Source organism: Osmerus mordax, chromosome 20 (assembly GCF_038355195.1).
Source record: "Osmerus mordax isolate fOsmMor3 chromosome 20, fOsmMor3.pri, whole genome shotgun sequence".
NCBI lineage: Eukaryota > Metazoa > Chordata > Actinopteri > Osmeriformes > Osmeridae > Osmerus > Osmerus mordax.
Window position 1 is genome coordinate 4234024 of NC_090069.1, and position 20874 is coordinate 4254897.

Here is a 20874-nt window from a genome sequence, read left to right on the forward strand (position 1 = left end):
AATTTGGTTTGGTGAGAAATGATTTTATATTTTTTGTTATCATTCTTACCTCTATGGACTGTACTTGAATTTTGTTCACTGTGAAAATCTTAAGAACAGCATGTATTCTTTATTTTCCGAAACCAGCTGTTATCGGCTGCAGGAGGGAGGGCCCATGCGTAACAATAAAAATGGTGGTTGTGATAAAAGACTGAAATGGATACTAAATTTGGTCTTCCTGGTTTTCTTTCCCTGGTGAATATTCCACTACGCTGAATTTCCTCCCTTCCTTACCCTCACAGAAACACCCTGCATGTGTGACTTTAAACACATCTAAAGGCATACAAAATATACTTGTGTAAATATGCTGTAACTGAAGCTACCCCAATGATGCTGCTACTCCCAAAAGAGTACAATAGATCAGTAGCTCAGTGATAATACATTTCTGTTTCAATCAATCATCAGTCAGTCATCACCAATCATACATTGGCTTTCAATGCTCTGTGCTTTCCTCTTGCTCTCTCTCTCTCTCTCTCTCTCTCTCTCTCTCTCTCTCTCTCTCTCACACACACACACACACAGAGTTGCCTCCGCTACCAGCAGAGGGACAGTGCCCCCTATTGCACAAATACATCACTACAATCCTCCCAATGCCCCTGACAAATGAGACAGCTGTGTGTGTGTGTGTGTGTGTATGCTGGCATGTACGCGTGTGTATGTATGTGTGTGCGAGGGACGGAGCAACATGAAATGAGGAGGGGAGAAGGAAGGAGCAAGGTGAAGGGGAGATGCAGAAGACGCGGAGAGGGATGAAGAAGGGGAGACGTTAGAGTCTGGGGACATGTTTGGGGAACCTAATTTCGTCTTGGTAGCCTCTTCTACTTCATCTTCTCTCATCCATTCATCTATTCTTCAATCCCGCCGGGCCCACAATTCTCTCTGTCTGATAGTATCAAGAAGAGCCACCTGTGGCCCAACCAACCCAGAGTTATGGCTCCCCCCCCCCCCCCCCATCACTCCCTCCCCATCGCCACTATCCCCCTTTCCTCTCCCTCCATTACCCACTCCTTCTCTCACTCGCTCCATCTTCAACTGGGACAGTACTACGCATTTTTTCAGCCCACTGTATTTCGTTTCTCTCACCTGTATAATACACAGTCCATTTACACGCTCAATGTCATTCTTCTCTAATTTTTTTTCCAACTGTGCCTCTCAAACATACATTCTTTCCACTTCTTATCATCATCTCACACTTTCCCTGTTTTTCTTCCCTCCTCCCACTCTCTTTCTTTTCCACTCTTTGAATGGTCACACTGAGGCAGGCGTGAAGTACTGGAATAACACGTTAACATCTAAAAGCAAAAAGGCAAACACAGGGCTTTATCTTCAAACCCCAAGATGGAGTCCGCTCGCTCTGTCCCTCTTTCTTCCTCTCTCTCCCTCCTGCCATCCCTGGCTGCACCACACTGACAATGTGGATTCCTGTAGAGAGCCTCCATCATTTGTTCAATTACCACACACATACACACACACACACTCACACACACGCACACACACACACACAGCTGTGTACTAAGGCACTCTTAGCTCATTTGTTCAAAAATGAGTTAAAGATGGACTTCGCAAAATAGACATAAACTGAAAATATTTTAACATATCTCTCTCTCTCCCCCCGTCTAAAGAAATATTCATAGGGATGTTGATCACCAGGTTGCTATTGGTCATCCCAGATCAGTCAGACACACAAACACACACTTTTGCCTTTTATATTTAGACATGTTTATTTCATTTAAAAGAGAGACATACAGTATACAAAAGCAAAAACCAGAGTTAACAAAACGAGAGAGCAACAGTGCTTGATACTGTGCTGCCACCCTGAGGATCACACTTGCTACAGCAGGATACTGCACGCAATACTCTCTTTTTTTTTGTAATGTATTGAAAAATATCTTGAACATGTTGTGAATGTAGAGGGTAGGGAGCAAAGCCCCTCTGTATACAAACACACACACATCCAAAAGGTTGTAAGGTTCCATTTAAAAAAAAAATTATTTTTATTGTGTACAACGTATTATATAGTCGATTTAGTTTAGTTCAATCCATGTCTACAACACAAGTTGTGTTTAATGTCTGTAATAAGTATGCAGTGACTGGTTTGATTGAACATTTATGTAATTTAAAAAAGGTAGGTTCGTCACACTACGGCAAAAGATCTGGAACACCCCTTTCGGAACAGTCTCAAAATATTCTAGAAGAGATTAACCGAATTAGAGTAATTCCCCTTTAAGAATCATGTAAACAAAGGCCGGTTTTGGTGTCTGTAAACGGTATTTTATTTTACGCAACTGTATTCTCTAAAACACCATAGGATTACGGTACAGTGAAGGAATGGCGCAAGCGTAAACGCTTTATAGAATTAGAAAATCTGCGCGCATGCACTTTGTTAGGGGGAGTGAGAGGAGCATGAATGGAGCAAAATGGCGGATCATGTGCAGGTAACTAGAGGTTTATGTTTTTGTAATGAACAAGACTATGATATGGTTTGAAATTAACTGCTGCAAGAATTAAAATGCGTTATTTATTATACATACTGAATGCATCCTGAACGCATGCACATCGCGGCCGCGCGTTCCACGTTGGCTGGAATAATCGGATGCGGGTATCAGTGTTGATGACTTGTGGCCTGTCATCGTGCAGCTAGACTGGCTTATTGCATTAGCTGGCTAGTTCCTTGGGGGTGTAAAAAAAGAAAAGCAAATATTTCTGTTACCTAAAAATAACCTTCGAATTCCGCATCAGGCAGAATGTATTTTTGCCAGCACCTTCCTCGAATGTTATTGTTTAAATTAATTTATTTATATGAAGTAAACAAGAAAGACATCCTATCATCAGGTCCAGTGGCCTTTTTGGTTGCCAAGAGAGGATGGGCAAAATAGAGCTAGCTGGCTAGCTGGATGGCTACATTTAGCGTTTGTTATTCTCATAGCTAAGCTATACTATACACAATATGTAGTGCCAATTTCGTAAGTAGTAATGGGCAACTTTTATTATTTAAGTTCTAATACAATGCTTAAGGTAGAACATGGGTGTGAGCAAGTCGAAAGTCTGCTAGCTAGCGACCCTGCTAACTTAGCATAGCAGCACTGCCTACAAAAATTCTCCCGCGCGACCCCGGTTCGAAATGAAATTACACGCTGAGAGGCGAGTGCTGTCTGCACTATTTCAATAAGGTCTTATTTCGCTAGCACGTGTCTTATTGAAAGAACCCTGTCATCACAAACCTAGACTGATTGCTGTGTGGTGAATTGATTATTGGCAGCTAACATTAGCTTAGCCAGCTAACTAAACACCTGTCTCAGGCATTGTATATTTGCTGGAGGTGAAATAGTTTGTTCCCGAAATCGCTAGCTAACCCGTCATAACACTAATCTTTCTTCCCCCACCTTATATATACTATATCTTATTAACACGTTAGTATTTTATGTAACAACGCTACGCTGTATAACATATTTGCAAACGGGGAAATTGACATGGTTCATTTTATGATATAGTCGGGCCCACACTTGTTAGCTAAGTGTAGCTTGCTATCCCTACTTAACTTGGCTGTAATGGTTACTTGATTATCAGTCTGCTACTACATAGACATGCATGGCTTGGTTTTTATGAGCTCGTGCAGTAGTAGCCTAGTGTCGATTTGGTTCTGTTATTTGTTTTAAACTATCCTATGTTCTTGTTTGGTTTCATGGCGCTCGCTAGGCAGCCGACTGCTTAGACACCCGGATAGCTTATAAATAATTACTTCAGGTGCATGCGCACGGGGGGTGGGGGGGATAAGTGTCCTGATCGGGGCGTTCGTCCCTGTGACGCCAATGTCACTTATCTTATTGCAAAGTCATCTGACACTTCCTCATCGTCCCATTACTGTTTCTACATCTAATGCCACTGTACTCATCAAATAATTATGCCGTACTGCCATATCATACATAGGCAACACCATGGCAGGGGTCTAGCCTGAATCTTTCAGAAACAATACCAACCCCGTGGTTCTTATCTGTAAATAGTAGGTCCTCTATATGCCACATAGGCTTTGTCTTTTACCATAACGTTTGAAATGATGCAAACGTGTATTTGAGGGAGAAAGGGAAAAATATTTTCAGAGCTGCAAACCGGCTCTTATCAGTAAAAAGCAGACATGGTATCTTCTGTGTGCTCCATACCTTGTCCCTCTCCCCAGGGCTCCTCTCTGTGTCAGGGTTAGGGTTCAATCTGTTCTCCATCAGACAACCACCTCACACCCATGGACCCCTCCCTCCCCCCCCCCCCCCCCCCCACGCTACTCTTAGGAGGCTCATCAACCCTTCTTGTACTCTAGCAGTCTCTATCGGCAGCTAGCATCTTACAGTGGCCTCGTATGACTCAGCATTTTCCCGCCCCGCCACACATGGGTGGAACTGTGGCAACCTCTGGAGCATGAGGGGGAGAGAGGGCGCTGCTGGGAGAGAGAGGGAGGACGCTACTGTCTGGTAGCCTGATCAGAAGTGACTTGAAGCATGTTTTAGTGTTTGGTTTCTGGTAACATACCCACTGTAATGAATACTGTCCAGCCCCTGTTGTAATCAGCATGCCCCCTATGCCGGAGATGGAAGGGTTGGATGTTGTTGTTTTGTACTTTTATGAAATACCCTGTGGCGTGTAAGACGGCCATCAGTATTAATAAATCAGTATTCATTAATCCTTATCTGTGTGTGCGTGTGTTTACAGAGCCTAGCCCAGCTAGAGATCCTGTGTAAGCAGCTGTACGAGACGACAGACACAGCGGTGAGACTACAGGCAGAGAAAGCCCTGGTGGAGTTCACCAACAGCCCCGACTGCCTCAGCAAGTGTCAGCTACTTCTGGAGAGAGGCAGCGTGAGTAATCGTGTGCCGACACTCCCGATTGGCCGCTTCAAGTGTGGCGTCGTCTTGTTATTTGTCGACACGCTTTCCGTGGAATGTGGATCATGTGTACGTGATGTTATGTTTACGGTTTTAGCGATGGAACGAGTCGTGATCGGGGAAATCCCCCCCCCCCCCCCCACTCTTTTCGTTTTTCTCCCCCAGTCGTCGTACTCACAGCTGCTTGCCGCCACCTGCCTCTCTAAACTGGTGTCTCGCACCAGCAACCCTTTGCCTCTAGAGCAACGCATCGACATTCGTAAGTCTTCAGCTCATACATACACACAGACAGACACACACACAGACAGACAGACAGACAGACAGACACACACACACACAGACAGACACAAACACAGACAGACACAAACACAGACAGACACACACAGACAGACACACACAGACAGACACACACAGACAGACACAGACAGACACACACAGACAGACAGACACACACAGACAGACACACACAGACAGACAGACACACAGACAGACACACAGACAGACACACAGACAGACACACACAGACAGACACACACAGACAGACACACACAGACAGACACAGACAGACACACACAGACAGACAGACACACACAGACAGACACACACAGACAGACAGACACACAGACAGACACACAGACAGACACACAGACAGACACACAGACAGACACACAGACAGACACACAGACAGACACACAGACAGACACACAGACAGACACACAGACAGACACACAGACAGACACACAGACAGACACACAGACAGACAGAATGCATTTTGGTCACAGCCAGAGCAATGACAAATCGGGCTTAGTGGTACCGAAGTTTGTGTTTTGAATGTGTGGGTCCCCCGTGTTTCCTCTCCAGGGAACTATGTGCTTAACTACTTGGCTACTCGGCCAAAGTTGGCGGCGTTTGTGACTCAGGCACTGATCCAGCTCTACGCCCGAATCACCAAGCTGGGCTGGTTCGACTGCCAGAAGGATGACTACGTCTTCAGGAACGTCATCGCTGACGTCACACGCTTCCTCCAGGTACCTGTGAGTGTGTAGGCCCTCCGTGTGCATGTGTGTGTGTGTGTAAATCTACTGGACTTATTTACGTCCGTCTCAACGAGCGGGTTTGTTTCTGTGTCTCTGATCTCGCCGTGTGTTTCTGCTGTGTGTTTCTGCAGGACAGTGTGGAACACTGTATCATAGGGGTCACCATTCTCTCCCAGCTGACCAATGAAATTAACCAAGTAAGATCCCCGGGGCCTCTCCTCTTCTCCCCTGTCCTCCTCCAAACCCTCCTCTCCCGGACGTGTGTTTCTGACGATGTGTTTCTGACGATGTGTTTCTGACGATGTGTTTCTGACGATGTGTTTCTGACGATGTGTTTCTGACGATGTGTTTCTGACTATGCGTTTCTGACCATGTGTTTCTGACGATGCGTTTCTGACGATGCGTTTCTGACGATGCGTTTCTGACGATGCGTTTCTGACGATGCGTTTCTGACGATGCGTGTCTGACGATGCGTTTCTGACGATGCGTTTCTGACGATGCGTTTCTGACGATGCGTTTCTGACGATGCGTTTCTGACGATGCGTTTCTGACGATGCGTTTCCGTCCGCAGGCTGACACCACACACCCTCTGACCAAGCACAGGAAGATCGCGTCCTCGTTCAGAGATTCCTCTCTGTTCGACATCTTCACTCTCTCCTGCAACCTGCTCAAACAGGTGTGTGTGTGTACACGATTTTTTTTTCTTCTTTCTTTTTTTTTTTTAACTCTCCATCTCCTTCTCCGTCTCACCCGTTTCCCCCCCCTCTCTGTCTCTCTCTGTCTGTCTGTCTGTCTCTGTTTCTCTCTCTGTGTGTCTCTCTCTGTCTGTCTCTCTCTGTTTCTCCCTCTCTCTGTGTGTCTCTGTCTCTCTCTCTCCAGGCCTCTGGGAAGAGCTTGAACCTGAACGACGAGTCGCAGCACGGCCTCCTCATGCAGCTGCTGAAGCTCAGTCACAACTGCCTCAACTACGACTTCATAGGAACGTCCACGGACGAGTCGTCCGACGACCTCTGCACCGTGCAGATCCCCACCTCCTGGAGATCAGGTAGCCGAGGGTCAGGGTTCAAGGGGGTGGGGGGCAGAACTGCCGCGTGGCTTCTGGAAAGTGGCGGCGAATTCGGCGATGGACTCACTCTTTTCTTCTTTCTTCTTCCCTTGCAGCTTTCCTTGATTCCTCCACCCTTCAGCTCTTCTTTGATTTGTATCATTCCATCCCTCCGTCCCTCTCCCCGTTGGTGAGTAAAGGACCCGTTTATTATTCATCCGATTCCAACTCCGCGGGGCCTACTTGAGGGTGTGAACACCCGGTTGCTGTCGGATGGAGGGCGCATGCTAAGTGGCTCGTCTCAAGCGGTGGAGTGATGGATGGTTCTCGTGTGTGTGTGTGTGCGCGCGCAGGTGTTGTCGTGTCTCGTCCAGATAGCGTCGGTACGCAGGTCTCTCTTCAACAATGCCGAGCGAGCCAAGTTCCTGTCTCACTTGGTGGACGGAGTCAAAAGGATATTAGAGAACCCACAGGTAGACAGACGCAGACACACACAGACAGGTCCTTTTCTATCTTAAGACTGAGGTATGAGCTCTCGTTTTGCCTCGTGTTGATGTGTGTGTGTGTGTGTGTGTTTCAGAGCTTGTCAGATCCCAATAACTACCACGAATTCTGCCGTCTGCTGGCGAGGCTGAAGAGTAACTACCAGCTGGGAGAGTTGGTCAAAGTGGAGAACTATCCGGAAGTTATCCGCCTCATAGCCAACTTCACTGTCACAAGTCTACAGGTGGGTTTGTTCATGCAGAGGCCACGTTGACTTGGCGCAAGTTATAGGTTCCCGTCCAGTAAAGCAACCAACCCAAAGAGCTTTCGCCTCTCTCATTTAGTCACATCTTTTGTTAATTCAGACCAACTCTGGCCTAGTATGGGTGTGGCAGCTCTACAGTAGGCCACGCCACATAATCTAGCTAAACGGGACACTGTTTAGCTCTGGGATAGGGCTGATAGACGCTAATATAACACAAGAACCTACAGAAACGTTTGCGACAACGTGCATACAGTATTTTCTGCTTTCACCGTTCGTTGGTCTACTCTAGACCGTCATTTGGATCGTTTCAAACGTGGCCATCTTCCATACATTCACATCGACATCGCTTGTATCGGTTACGGCCGCTCCTGCCGCGCAAGCAACTAAGACAACGGCGTCGAGGGTTAACCGAAGCGTGTTTTGCCTGTGTGTGTGTGCCAGCATTGGGAGTTTGCCCCCAACAGCGTCCACTACCTGCTGAGCCTGTGGCAGCGCCTGGCTGCCTCCGTCCCCTACGTTAAGGCCACCGAGCCCCACCTCCTGGAGACCTACACCCCCGAGGTCACCAAGGCCTACATCACGTCGCGCCTGGAGTCGGTCCACATCATCCTCCGGTACGTGCGCGAGGGCACGCCACGCAAATACACGCATGCCTTTTGATGGGTGTGCCTGTCGGACACCGTTTAAGTGGAGGTAAATGCACTGACGTGTGTGTGTGTGTGTGTGTGTGTACAGGGACGGCCTCGAGGACCCCCTGGACGACGCAGGTCTGGTCCAGCAGCAGCTGGATCAGCTGTCCACCATTGGGAGGTGTGAATACGAGAAGACCTGCGCCCTCCTGGTCCAGCTGTTCGACCAGGCGGCCCAGACCTACCAGGAGCTCCTGCAGTCCACCAACTCCAGTACCATAGACATCACAGTACAGGAGGGTGAGTACACACACACGCGCGTACTGGAGGAGAAGCTGTGTTCGGTCGTGCGGTGGTCTTCAACCCTGGTCCCTGAGGGTCTACAGCGTCCGGTGTGTTCAGATGTTTCCCTGCCGGATTCGTATGAAGGACTTGTCATCGGGCTCCTGCAGAGCTTTGGGAGTTCCTGAGGACCAGGGTGGAAGAGCACTGCTGTAATGCTCTCTCTCTCTCTCACCGCTCTCCTCCTCCTCCAGGTCGGTTGACGTGGTTGGTCTACATCATCGGAGCAGTGATTGGAGGGAGAGTGTCGTTCGCCAGCACAGACGAACAGGATGCCATGGATGGAGAATTAGTGTGTCGGTATGGAGACACACACACACACACACACACAAGTTTGCATATATATAGATATAACCATCAAACTTCAAATGCTTTTTTTATTTTTATAGGTGTTTTATAGTTAAGGTTAGAGCACCCAATTTTATGATGGGGCCCCACTAAGATAGAAAAACAAACACGTGTGTGTGTGTGTCTTTCTCACTCAGGGTACTACAGCTGATGAACCTGACGGACTCCCGGCTAGCCCAGGCAGGGAACGAGAGACTGGAGCTGGCAATGCTCAGCTTCTTCGAGCAGTTCCGGAAGATCTACATCGGTGATCAGGTGCAAAAATCATCCAAGGTAACTACGCCCCCCGCACACACACACACACACTGGGTAGTCTGCATTCTCCCATTCCCCACCTGCCCCGGGAGTCCGTCTACATTTACATTTAGTCATTTAGCAGACTTTAGCAGAGCGACTTACAGTAAGTACAGGGACATTCACCCAAGGCAAGTAGGGTGAAGGTGCCTTTCCCAAGGACACGTCGTCATTTTGGCACAGCCGGGAATCGATCTAGCAACCTTCTGATTACTAGCCCGATTCCCTAACCGCTCAGCCACCTGACTCCCACCTGACTCTAGCTTCGAGTAGGACCTTATAACTCCTGGCTTTGGCCTGTCAGCCCCTACCTCCTGAGCCTTCCCCGGTGTCAGGGGCCCCTTCACCGGTGTCAGGGGCCTTGTTGGTGTGGGGGAGCATGTCCTTTGTCCCAGACTATTGTCTGCTGGTGCTGACAGCAGCCTTTTCCAGAGGCCCCTTAGTCATAGCTGCAGCTGCTGATGCAGAGGTGTTGTTTTAACTGCTGTTCATCTGACATGCTCAGTGTGTGTGTGTGTGTGTGTGTGCGGACTGACGGGAGTGTGTTCTCTTTGTTCCGGGCAGAAACTGCAAAATGTGAACGGGCCAGATAAGTGGTGGAATGTAGAAAGATTAGATTATCTCCCATCCTCACCCATTCGTGTCCCATTGGTTAGGTCCTAGCCCCCCCCACCCCCACCCCCCTTCCCGGGAGTGGAAACGTAGCAGACTGGTGGTCAGTGGTAGTGGGATTGACCCTGTGGTCAGTCCTGGGTTAGGGGGGGGGGGGCACTCGAGCGTTGTCCCAGTGAATCTTCCCAGTGGGACACCGGTGTTAGCGGTAGCCTCTGCCAAGCAGGGGGGAGGGAGATGCAGAGAGGCGTAGCTAGCTGAACCAACGGGAACATTATCACACACACACCCCCCCCCCCCCCCCCCCCCCCCCACACACACACACACACACAGTGTGTCCCCACCCCTCAGATCTGCTCTCTACACCCACCTTAAGTGTTAGTAGCATGTAGTACCAGTGAGTAGCTGGTGCATCAGAAGGCATTCCCATGTTGGCGTTTGTGCTTCCATGTCGGTGTCTCAAGACACCGTCATGTAAGACGCTTTGTAGCGACGCGATCTGGTTATCCGAGGCAGATCCCGGTCACTAGACACCCGACAGTCCACGTGGCCGTGTGTGTAGAGGCTGCGGTACTGATGCTGGGCCACTCCTCTCGTAAGTGATGAGTTGATGATGTTTGCCCGCGCGCGTGTGTTTTCAGCTGTACCGACGGTTGTCCGAGGTGCTGGGCCTGAACGACGAGACCATGGTCCTCAGCGTCTTCATCGGGAAAATGTGAGTCACGGTCCACCCGAGAGTCGCAGCAAATATCTGTGCTTCTTGCCTTATCAGCCACCTGAAATGCTTTTCTCTCTTTCCTGGTCGTTCAGCATCACCAACCTGAAGTACTGGGGCCAGTGTGAACCCATCACCTCCAAGACCCTGCAGCTCCTCAACGACCTCTCCATAGGATATCCTTTTGTGCGTGGCGTCCGTGGCCTTGCGTTCAGACGGCACGTGCGAACGTTTGGGTTAGCCTTCTTAAAGGAGCGACATACCCACTTTATTTGATGTCTCCTCACATTTCTGTGTTAAAGGTACAGGAACGGGGGGTGGGGGGGGGGGGTGGGTGGGTGGTACCGTCATTACGCCAGCATGTGGAGATAAAAAGAAGAAAAAAAGATAGGACACAGGCATGGCGTGTTGACACCTTACACGCTAGCACAACGCCGGCATGCTATCTAAAGTCGCAGGTTCGCTGTCAACAAACAAAGCCGCCATTAAGAAGGGGGGGGGGGGGGGGGAGCTTGTTCACGTGCATATTGCGGGATCACCGCGTGAGAAGGCCTGGCGAGCGTGCTCACACGGGTGCAGGGTGGCGTCACAGCTCCGGTGGTTCTCCTTGACGGCACGCCGTCCACGTACAGCAGCGTGAGGAAGCTGGTGAAGCTCAGCGCCGTGCAGTTCATGCTCAACAACCACACGGTAAGCTGAGCCCTGACCTCTGACCCCCCAGCAGGCAGCTTCCTTCTGGCTCGGATTCAGGTCGGCGGCAAAGGCCGTTCCTTTCTTTTCCGTTTTGGCTTTTCTGTAAGACGTGAACACACGCAGCTTAAAAGGAGAACGCTCATGAGATTGGCCCGCTGGGGAAATCTCGGTTCCTGTTCTTATGGCCGGTTGTGTTGTGTGACGTCCAGAGCGAGCACTTCTCCTTCCTGGGGGTGAACAACCAGTCCAACCTGAGTGACATGCGCTGTCGGACCACCTTCTACACCGCCCTGGGGCGCCTCCTCATGGTCGATCTAGGTACTCGCGTGCATTATTTAAAAACAAATTTCATGCTTTCTCACCTCCCTTTCTATGACATTCTCTCTCCCTCTTTCTCTCTCTCTCTCTCTCTTCGCATACCTTTTCTCTCTCTCTCACACTCACACACACGAATGTTGACACTAACTTTGTGTGTGTGTGTGGTGTTCAGGCGAGGACGAGGACCAGTTTGAGCAGTTCATGCTCCCTCTGACTGCGGCCTTCGAAGCTGTGGCTCAGATGTTTAGCACCAACACCTTCAACGAGCAGGAGGCCAAGGTAGGAAACAAACACACAGGCTTTCCTCCCTCACAACCACACACACACATACACACACACGACGAGCTACACATGAAGCATAACAGTCGCAGTATGTTGTTTACACAAACACACACACACTTACAAATCAAGTTTTGTCTCCTGTAGAGGACGCTGGTGGGGCTGGTACGAGACTTGCGGGGCATCGCATTCGCCTTCAACGCCAAGACCAGCTTCATGATGCTGTTTGATTGGATGTATCCTCCACTGTCTCCTAACCCATCTGTCCCGGCCCGGTGTGGTTTGTCTGGCTATGCTGGCTGGGTTGTAGATCTGTCAGTATTAAGGACATATGATTGGATAAAAACTGAAATATCGTGTCGGTTATAGACTTGATAGACCTTCATACAGAGTTACGCTGTTGCAGACTGTCTTGAATACGAGCCTGTCGATTGGTTGAGAGTGTTGTCCTTCACCCCGCCCCTCAGATACCCAGCCTACATGCCCATCCTTCAGAGAGCCATCGAGCTCTGGTACCATGTCCCAGCATGCACCACGCCCGTCCTCAAGCTCATGGCTGAGCTCGTCCACAACAGGTACAGGAGCTCATCTCCCAGAGACCCTGGAAACGCAATCAGCCTTTTAAGCCAGCCTGCAGTGAGCCTGTAAGCCAGCCTGCAGTGAGCCTGTAAGCCAGCCTGCAGTGAGCCTGTAAGCCAGCCTGCAGTGAGCCTGTAAGCCAGCCTGCAGTGAGCCTGTAAGCCAGCCTGCAGTGAGCCTGTAAGCCAGCCTGCAGTGAGCCTGTAAGCCAGCCTGCAGTGAGCATGTAAGCCAGCCTGCAGTGAGCCTGTAAGCCAGCCTGCAGTGAGCCTGTAAGCCAGCCTGCAGTGAGCCTGTAAGCCAGCCTGCAGTGAGCCTGTAAGCCAGCCTGCAGTGAGCCTGTAAGCCAGCCTGCAGTGAGCCTGTAAGCCAGCCTGCAGTGAGCCTGTAAGCCAGCCTGCAGTGAGCCTGTAAGCCAGCCTGCAGTGAGCCTGTAAGCCAGCCTGCAGTGAGCCTGTAAGCCAGCCTGCAGTGAGCCTGTAAGCCAGCCTGCAGTGAGCCTGTAAGCCAGCCTGCAGTGAGCCTGTAAGCCAGCCTGCAGTGAGCCTGTAAGCCAGCCTGCAGTGAGCCTGTAAGCCAGCCTGCAGTGAGCCTGTAAGCCAGCCTGCAGTGAGCCTGTAAGCCAGCCTGCAGTGAGCCTGTAAGCCAGCCTGCAGTGAGCCTGTAAGCCAGCCTGCAGTGAGCCTGTAAGCCAGCCTGCAGTGAGCCTGTAAGCCAGCCTGCAGTGAGCCTGTAAGCCAGCCTGCAGTGAGCCTGTAAGCCAGCCTGCAGTGAGCCTGTAAGCCAGCCTGAAGTGAGCCTGTAAGCCAGCCTGCAGTGAGCCTGTAAGCCAGCCTGCAGTGAGCCTGTAAGCCAGCCTGCAGTGAGCCTGTAAGCCAGCCTGCAGTGAGCCTGTAAGCCAGCCTGCAGTGAGCCTGTAAGCCAGCCTGAAGTGAGCCTGTAAGCCAGCCTGCAGTGAGCCTGTAAGCCAGCCTGCAGTGAGCCTGTAAGCCAGCCTGCAGTGAGCCTGTAAGCCAGCCTGCAGTGAGCCTGTAAGCCAGCCTGCAGTGAGCCTGTAAGCCAGCCTGCAGTGAGCCTGTAAGCCAGCCTGCAGTGAGCCTGTAAGCCAGCCTGCAGTGAGCCTGTAAGCCAGCCTGCAGTGAGCCTGTAAGCCAGCCTGCAGTGAGCCTGTAAGCCAGCCTGCAGTGAGCCTGTAAGCCAGCCTGCAGTGAGCCTGTAAGCCAGCCTGCAGTGAGCCTGTAAGCCAGCCTGCAGTGAGCCTGTAAGCCAGCCTGCAGTGAGCCTGTAAGCCAGCCTGCAGTGAGCCTGTAAGCCAGCCTGCAGTGAGCCTGTAAGCCAGCCTGAAGTGAGCCTGTAAGCCAGCCTGCAGTGAGCCTGTAAGCCAGCCTGCAGTGAGCCTGTAAGCCAGCCTGCAGTGAGCCTGTAAGCCAGCCTGCAGTGAGCCTGTAAGCCAGCCTGCAGTGAGCCTGTAAGCCAGCCTGCAGTGAGCCTGTAAGCCAGCCTGCAGTGAGCCTGTAAGCCAGCCTGCAGTGAGCCTGTAAGCCAGCCTGCAGTGAGCCTGTAAGCCAGCCTGAAGTGAGCCTGTAAGCCAGCCTGCAGTGAGCCTGTAAGCCAGCCTGCAGTGAGCCTGTAAGCCAGCCTGCAGTGAGCCTGTAAGCCAGCCTGCAGTGAGCCTGTAAGCCAGCCTGCAGTGAGCCTGTAAGCCAGCCTGCAGTGAGCCTGTAAGCCAGCCTGAAGTGAGCCTGTAAGCCAGCCTGCAGTGAGCCTGTAAGCCAGCCTGCAGTGAGCCTGTAAGCCAGCCTGCAGTGAGCCTGTAAGCCAGCCTGCAGTGAGCCTGTAAGCCAGCCTGCAGTGAGCCTGTAAGCCAGCCTGCAGTGAGCCTGTAAGCCAGCCTGCAGTGAGCCTGTAAGCCAGCCTGCAGTGAGCCTGTAAGCCAGCCTGCAGTGAGCCTGTAAGCCAGCCTGCAGTGAGCCTGTAAGCCAGCCTGCAGTGAGCTTCACCCCCAGCGGTTGTCCATGTGTTTCCAGGTCCCAGAGGTTACAGTTTGACGTGTCGTCACCCAACGGGATCCTGCTGTTCAGAGAAACCAGCAAGATGATCACCACCTACGGTAGGAGTCCACCTCAGCCCAGTGTGTGTGTGACGGTGTGTGTGACGGTGTGAGACGGTGTGTGTGTGACGGTGTGGTGTCCCAGCAGGAGATGCCTGGGGGCTAAGTACAGGGTGTGTGTGTGTGTGTGTGTGTGTGTGTGTGTGTCTCAACTCCCCTCTCTCTCTCTCTTTCTCTCTCTCTTTCTCTGTGTGTCTCACCTCCCCTCTCTGTCTCTCCCTCTCTCTCTGTGTGTGTGTGTGTGTAGGTAACCGCATCCTGACGCTGGGGGAGGTTCCTAAGGACCAGGTGTACGGCGTCAAGCTGAAGGGCGTGAGCGTGTGCTTCTCCATGCTCAAGGCGGTCCTCAGCGGCAACTACGTCAACTTCGGCGTGTTCCGCCTCTACGGCGACGATGCCCTCGACAACGCGTTGCAGACGTTCATCAAGCTGCTGCTGTCCATCCCTCACAGCGACCTGCTGGTAGGCACATACACACACACACACACACTGTCTTGGGTGTTTTCAGTGCCGTTACAGCGTGGTTCTTGTCCGTGGGTGCTGAGTGAGTTCCCCCTCCCCCCACCCCCGTTCCTGCCACAGGACTATCCCAAGCTCAGCCAGTCCTTCTACTCCCTGCTGGAGGTCCTGACCCAAGATCACATGAACTTCATCGCCAGTCTGGAACCTCACGTGGTCATGTACATCCTTTCCTCTATATCTGAGGGGCTCACCGCGCTGGGTAATACACGCGCGCACACACACACACACACTTGTCCCTGAAGCCTAAAGGGAGTTTCAGACATGCTTATACCTAATCCTACTGATGTGTGTGTGTGTGTTGTAGATACGATGGTGTGTACGGGGTGTTGCTCCAGTCTGGACCACATCGTGACCTACCTGTTCAAGCAGCTCTCGCGCTCCACCAAGAAACGTCCTGCTCCCATGGCAACCGACGATCGCTTCCTACACATCATGCAGCAACATCCGGAGATGATCCAACAGGTACACACACATATAATACCCCACAAACACACAGGATGCGTATTATGCATTTTTGACAAGGTTTTCATTGTTTTTTTTGTTATTTATTCCTGTTACAGATGCTCTCTACTGTGCTGAACATCATTATCTTTGAGGACTGCAGAAACCAGTGGTCCATGTCCAGGCCTCTACTTGGCCTGATCCTGCTCAACGAGAAGGTACACACACACACACACACACCAGGCACCACTGCTAGGAAACATCTCTTCCTTGTTCTTGTCTGAACTGTTGTGCAGACCTGCATTTCAATTTGTGTGTGTGCGTGTGTGTGCGCGCCCACTTCAGTATTTTGCGGACCTGAGGAACAGCATAGTGAACAGCCAGCCACCAGAGAAGCAGCAGGCGATGCACTTGTGCTTCGAGAACCTGATGGAGGGAATAGAACGCAACCTGCTCACCAAGAACCGCGACAGGTCCGACACACATGATCACACGCACGCGCATCCCAATAGATGCCACCGACAGCCCCCCCAGCAGCCGACACGCGTGAACCATCTCTTTCTCTTCCCCCCCCCCCCCCCCCCTCCTACAGGTTCACCCAGAACCTGTCCGTGTTCAGGAGGGAAGTCAACGACAGCATGAAGAACTCGACCTACGGAGTCAACAGCAACGACATGATGAGCTGACATTCCACGCGGCAGAGTCTTACCCCTCTCCGCCCCGGGTCTCCGCTGTTGTCCCCCCCCGGCCCCCTCCCTCGCGTCCTGCTCAGCCCGCCGCCGCCGCCGCCACCACCTCACCCCCTCTCACCACTCGGGCCAGGATGCCTAGGGACCCTTTCTTAACCTGGCCTGCACTCCTCTGTATTGCACCCACCCCCCCTCCATTCCCTTCTATATGTTCCCCCTCCCCTTCGTGTTTTTTTTTTTTTTATATAAGCATATATAAATATATACAGATCTATTTTATAGCCAGCGCGCGTAGGCCTCCCGAGGTCACTCCGCCTGGCTTAGGGAGTGGGTGGGGGAAGGTCGGAGGTCACCCCGAGGGTTCGGGCGGGAGGGGGTTGGTGGGGGGGGGGGACTCCTCTGCGCACTCTGGAGGGAGGGGATCACAGAGGCGGGAGGGGGAGGGGGGGGGGGGAAGGAGTGCAGGAATTGTGGGGGAGGGGGGGGTGGCGGTCTGGGGTGGAAGTGTGATGTGCTCTGCTTCTGCCTGCCTTGTATAGAAAAACACACGGGAGGGGGGGGAAAAAAACAAGTGTACATTTTTTTTCATAACATTTTGAACAATGTTTATAATGAATTGAATTTAAAAACACAAAATGAGAAAAATGTGTGATTGAACTTTTTACGGTCTAGTGAGTTAAGTGCACCTGTCTGTCTGTGTGAGGAGGAAACCTCTTACAGGACCTAGGAGAGAGAGAGAGGGGGATTTAGAAAGGGAGGGAGTGTGCTTGAGCTGTGGAAGAGTACGACCAGAGAGAGAGCGAGAATGACAATAATAGGTATAGACACTAACAGAGAGAGTTGTATTTTTTTCTTCAAAGAGCCTCTGGTTGGAGTTTTGTAAATAGCCACTTCCCTTCTTTAAGCAGGTTTGGCTGGGTTTGACTTCCAGTCCAGCCCGACACAGTTCCGCCCTTCAGTATCCAACAATTTCGCTCAGTGCACCCCCATCCCTAGACCTTGAAGTAATACCTCCATGCTTAGACCACCTTCTATATATATTTATATATATACACTTCCTGTTTCCCTCCTTAGGTAATGCAATGATTGGTCCAGTGTAAGCAGGATGGTAATAGCTACATTTTACCCTCTGGTAGGCTGGGTGGAGTCTGCCATTTTGTTTACACTCACCTGGTTCTTCAGAGTGACGGTGTCTAGGTATCTTGTTTAGGTCGAGGAGAAGCTGGTTCGGGACAGCTGTTAGCCTCACAAGACGTTTTATTAACAAAGTCCTGTTCAGACAAGCCCCTGCAGCCGAGTCCTCTCTCAGTGCGTGTGTGTGGTGAAGTGAAATGGCTCTCTGTTGCCTGGTGTGTGTGTGTGTGTGGTAGTGTGTTTCCGGTGTCCCATGGTGCTGCGGTTGCTGCAACCTCTGAAGGAGCTTAAGGTGTAAACGGGCCCCGGTTCTATATCACCGTGGAACCAGATCCCTGTTCCGGGGCTTCACCAGTGGAACAAAACGTTCTTGCCCCTTAGAACTCCCTGAAGGAAACCCTGTTTTTTTTTTTGTTTTTTTTTATATCTGAAGAAAAAAAATGCATCAACCTTGGTAGACTACAGAGCTGTGTAAAAAGATACAGGAATGGAGTATATTAGCAACTTGTGCTACTCTCAACGATGTTGCTGCTAACTGTTTGTGACGACTAGCTCATCTCTAACCATGTCAGCGCTCATGGATGTTTATATGAGTTCCTGATTTTTATTGTTTTTGGTTCCCTGATGTGAATGAGTGTTGGGTCCATGGAGTGAACAGATAGCTGGTTGATTCGTTTGGATGTCTGCTACATATAGTGTAAGCATTGTGACTGCAAATAAACGTCATTGGTTTGTACGCTCACGTGACGGGTGTGTCCTTGCAAGACGTTTAGTGGTAGTTTAGATTTGCCCAGCATGACTTCATTTAATAATTCATAGACGATCGACTCCTTTTGGGAGCGTGTTAAGACTCCTTTCAGCTGTGGGTTTAAATGTCACTGAATGACATTTAAACCCAGCTATCCCTTTAAAAACGAATTTACATCTAAAGATATCATGGAGATTTTAATTGCTTAAAACAGAAACGTACATATTTCAATTGAACAGGGGTCAGCACACATGGGCATCACATCACTAACCTAAAACCTTGACGGTACGAAGTGGCTTAATTCATAAAAGTTGTTCCAAAAAAAACTCAAGGATATGACCGGCATATAAATTAAGTACATAAAACATGCTTGATGTCGATTTGTATACACACACACCAGTGCAGCTGTGGGCCACGAGTTCCTTGGGAAAAGGCAGGGTCACCTGTTAAATAATCGAATCATACCTTCCCAATCCGACACGACTGTCGAATCGTGCACTTGTTTACTACCCTGGGCAATTTAACCATGCTTTTACTGGCATTGGATGGAGCTTTACCTCCACGTTTCTTTCACCTCAGTTCTTCACGTCAAACTGGAGGGAGGGATAAAGGAACAAACTTCAGGCAAAAGAGTGTGGGGTGGGGTGGGGGGGGCGGGGGACTGGATCACGTCTGAGGGCGTGTCCCTGCTTGGCTGCTGAGGCAGTTCCAGGGGTGTGGGGGTTCTTGAGTCCGAGAGGAGGGCTAGCTCTTGGGATTCTTGACCTCAAACACTGGGCTGTTGAAGCCCTCTCTGTTCCGGGCAATCTCAATGGCAAAGAACTGGATCCTGGTCGCTGTAAAGAGTTTGAATAAATACTGTCATTTTTTTTTCTTCCCCAGTGGTAATCACAAAGACTAATAAACGAATGAGATGTATTCCTTGTGTCATCATACCAAATATGGTGTTCTCTTCTGTGTAGTCCCTCTCACAGTCCAGGCGGAGAAGAGTTCCGTAGTTGAAGTCCTCCACAACACCGTCAAACTGGTTGCAGAACGGACGCCATCTCTGAGGGGGAAAAGGGCACAGGTCAAACAAACCCAAGACAGCGCAGACGTTGCTGAAATGATCCTACTTCCTGTTCCAATGGTTATTTTACACACACACACAGCCGCCCACCTCTTTGGCTTCTGCTGATTTCAAATCATCAGGATTCAGCAATCGGATGTTGAGGTCACTGAATGATTCTTTGAAGGATGTGTAGATCATGTCATCCACCTTCGTAAGCTTCAGGAACTTGGGGTCGACGGATGAGATGAGCTAAAAGACAAGCACATGTCTTAATGTCAGTAAAGAAAAATTGAGATACCTTTTCTTTCGATTTCTTACTAAACTTCCAAGATTAGTTTGGCATGAAAACAGTGGAATAGGGAGGGTGAAGCTTACATTGAAATAGACCTCGGCGTGGTTGTAGGCTTTCATCGCCCACATCACCTCCAACTGTTGCTAAAAGTGAGAAGCAAAAAGATGCGTAAGCTTGCTGGCCTGTAATCTATTTAACCTCATCTCGCCAGAAAGAAAATGTCCATTCTAATGTATATTAGTCAACGTACGTCGTTTCCATATTGATCGGCTGGAAGAGACAGCGCGTGGGCCGCTGACATGGCTCCATCAACCCCCTGTGCACAAAAATATTAGAATCAGTACACGGTCTCATTTTACTACAGACATGGTATTTGAGCACCCTGTTCAAGTGAGTAGCCCGTCTGGTAGCTACTACCTATCGTAATACCCTCTGTGTCCAGACTATAGACTATGTACGGTCCGGCCAAAAATTCCACCCACCCAGGCAGGTGTCATTGTCAAAACACACTAGCCTACTGCAGCAAAGCACTTTCGCTAGCATACAGGTCACGTAGCTATCTTAGAAGCAGTTGATACCGTTTGTCTTGCCCCCTTTATGACCATGTTTAACAAATCGCTTTCCAGGAATAAAGATTAATAGAACAGAAGCGGTGTTTTGGCAGCTAAGTTACTCGACTAGGCCCAGTAGTTCAGTCAGCCTCAGATGAAAGACGAGGCACGTGCACATTGCCAGCTACGTACTTGGAAGCTGACTGTCAGTCGCAATTTCAACACAGGACTGTACTACAGTCATGCATTCAGCGATACTGCCATATTATAATAACCTAAAGTCTCAATCAATATTATAAATGTAGGATACAGATGGGATCTCACCAGAGAAGCAAGTCCATTTCCCGACGCCATGTTTGCTGTGAACGTACACTACCAGTGACGTCAAATTGTTTAAAGAGACACTGCTCGTGCACCTCGATCCGTGTCTTAACCTAGTATTTGTGCTTGGGAGAGAAATCACTCCCATCGAAAGTAAAATGTTAAAATGTTTGTTTCTTTCTTGTTTGAATGTTTGTTTTTGTGAAAATGAAAGCGTTACTGAGCTGGAAACTAGACCGCTTACTGGTTAGCTACAGAGAATGAATGCTGCTCTCTAGTGGCCAAATGCGAACTCCTTAGATAGCGTTGCCTTACTGGAATATTGTCCATTCAATCAAATTATCTTATTAAAGAAAGGAATGTTTCAAATGTAGATAGGCATATTGATAATCGCAATGAATATAACTTGGTTCTCAGGGAGTTGTTTTAAATGCATAATTTGGTGTCATAGGTAAACTAGAA

At 50.0% G+C, this 20874-nt stretch overlaps 2 protein-coding genes across 3 annotated transcripts; one reads left to right on the plus strand and one right to left on the minus strand.

The window, feature by feature from the left end:
- The first annotated feature begins 2441 nt into the window (after positions 1-2441).
- Positions 2442-16657, plus strand: xpo7 (exportin 7). 2 transcript variants are annotated; one of them, XM_067258009.1, is made up of 28 exons: positions 2442-2474; positions 4741-4887; positions 5080-5173; positions 5776-5948; positions 6083-6148; positions 6523-6627; positions 6831-6996; positions 7113-7186; positions 7350-7469; positions 7577-7723; positions 8186-8358; positions 8480-8673; positions 8910-9015; positions 9201-9336; positions 10611-10684; positions 10780-10860; positions 11311-11374; positions 11587-11695; positions 11868-11974; positions 12122-12210; positions 12442-12549; positions 14581-14663; positions 14911-15125; positions 15246-15384; positions 15490-15647; positions 15746-15844; positions 15972-16099; positions 16219-16657. In XM_067258009.1, exons 1-28 carry the CDS (start codon positions 2457-2459, stop codon positions 16310-16312), a joined length of 3267 nt encoding a protein of 1088 aa, XP_067114110.1. In that variant the 5' UTR covers positions 2442-2456; the 3' UTR covers positions 16313-16657. The 2 variants fall into 2 exon arrangements, with proteins under 2 accessions (XP_067114110.1, XP_067114111.1); XM_067258010.1 differs by having other exon boundaries at positions 5776-5942.
- Positions 16658-18375: 1718 nt separating this feature from the next.
- On the minus strand, positions 18376-20458 carry pbdc1 (polysaccharide biosynthesis domain containing 1). The gene is made up of 6 exons (XM_067258672.1): positions 20416-20458; positions 19791-19856; positions 19624-19683; positions 19357-19497; positions 19134-19245; positions 18376-19033 (listed from the first exon to the last, which is right to left on the minus strand). The coding sequence occupies exons 1-6, from the start codon at positions 20443-20445 to the stop codon at positions 18942-18944; spliced, it is 501 nt and encodes a 166-aa protein (XP_067114773.1). The 5' UTR covers positions 20446-20458; the 3' UTR covers positions 18376-18941.
- Between the last annotated feature and the right edge of the window lie 416 nt (positions 20459-20874).

Bases quoted from the DNA above. Each gene is read 5' to 3' on its own strand.
- pbdc1 (XM_067258672.1), bottom strand. From the start codon at position 20,445: ATGGCGTCGGGAAATGGACTTGCTTCTCTG. The intron at 19,684-19,790 runs GTACGTTGACTA...TCTCACTTTTAG, and splicing joins CCGATCAATATGGAAACGAC to CAACAGTTGGAGGTGATGTG. The intron at 19,498-19,623 runs GTAAGCTTCACC...CTTGTCTTTTAG, and splicing joins ACGCCGAGGTCTATTTCAAT to CTCATCTCATCCGTCGACCC.
- xpo7 (XM_067258009.1), top strand. The intron at 8,674-8,909 runs GTGAGTACACAC...CTCCTCCTCCAG, and splicing joins AGACATCACAGTACAGGAGG to GTCGGTTGACGTGGTTGGTC. The intron at 11,696-11,867 runs GTACTCGCGTGC...TGTGGTGTTCAG, and splicing joins CCTCCTCATGGTCGATCTAG to GCGAGGACGAGGACCAGTTT.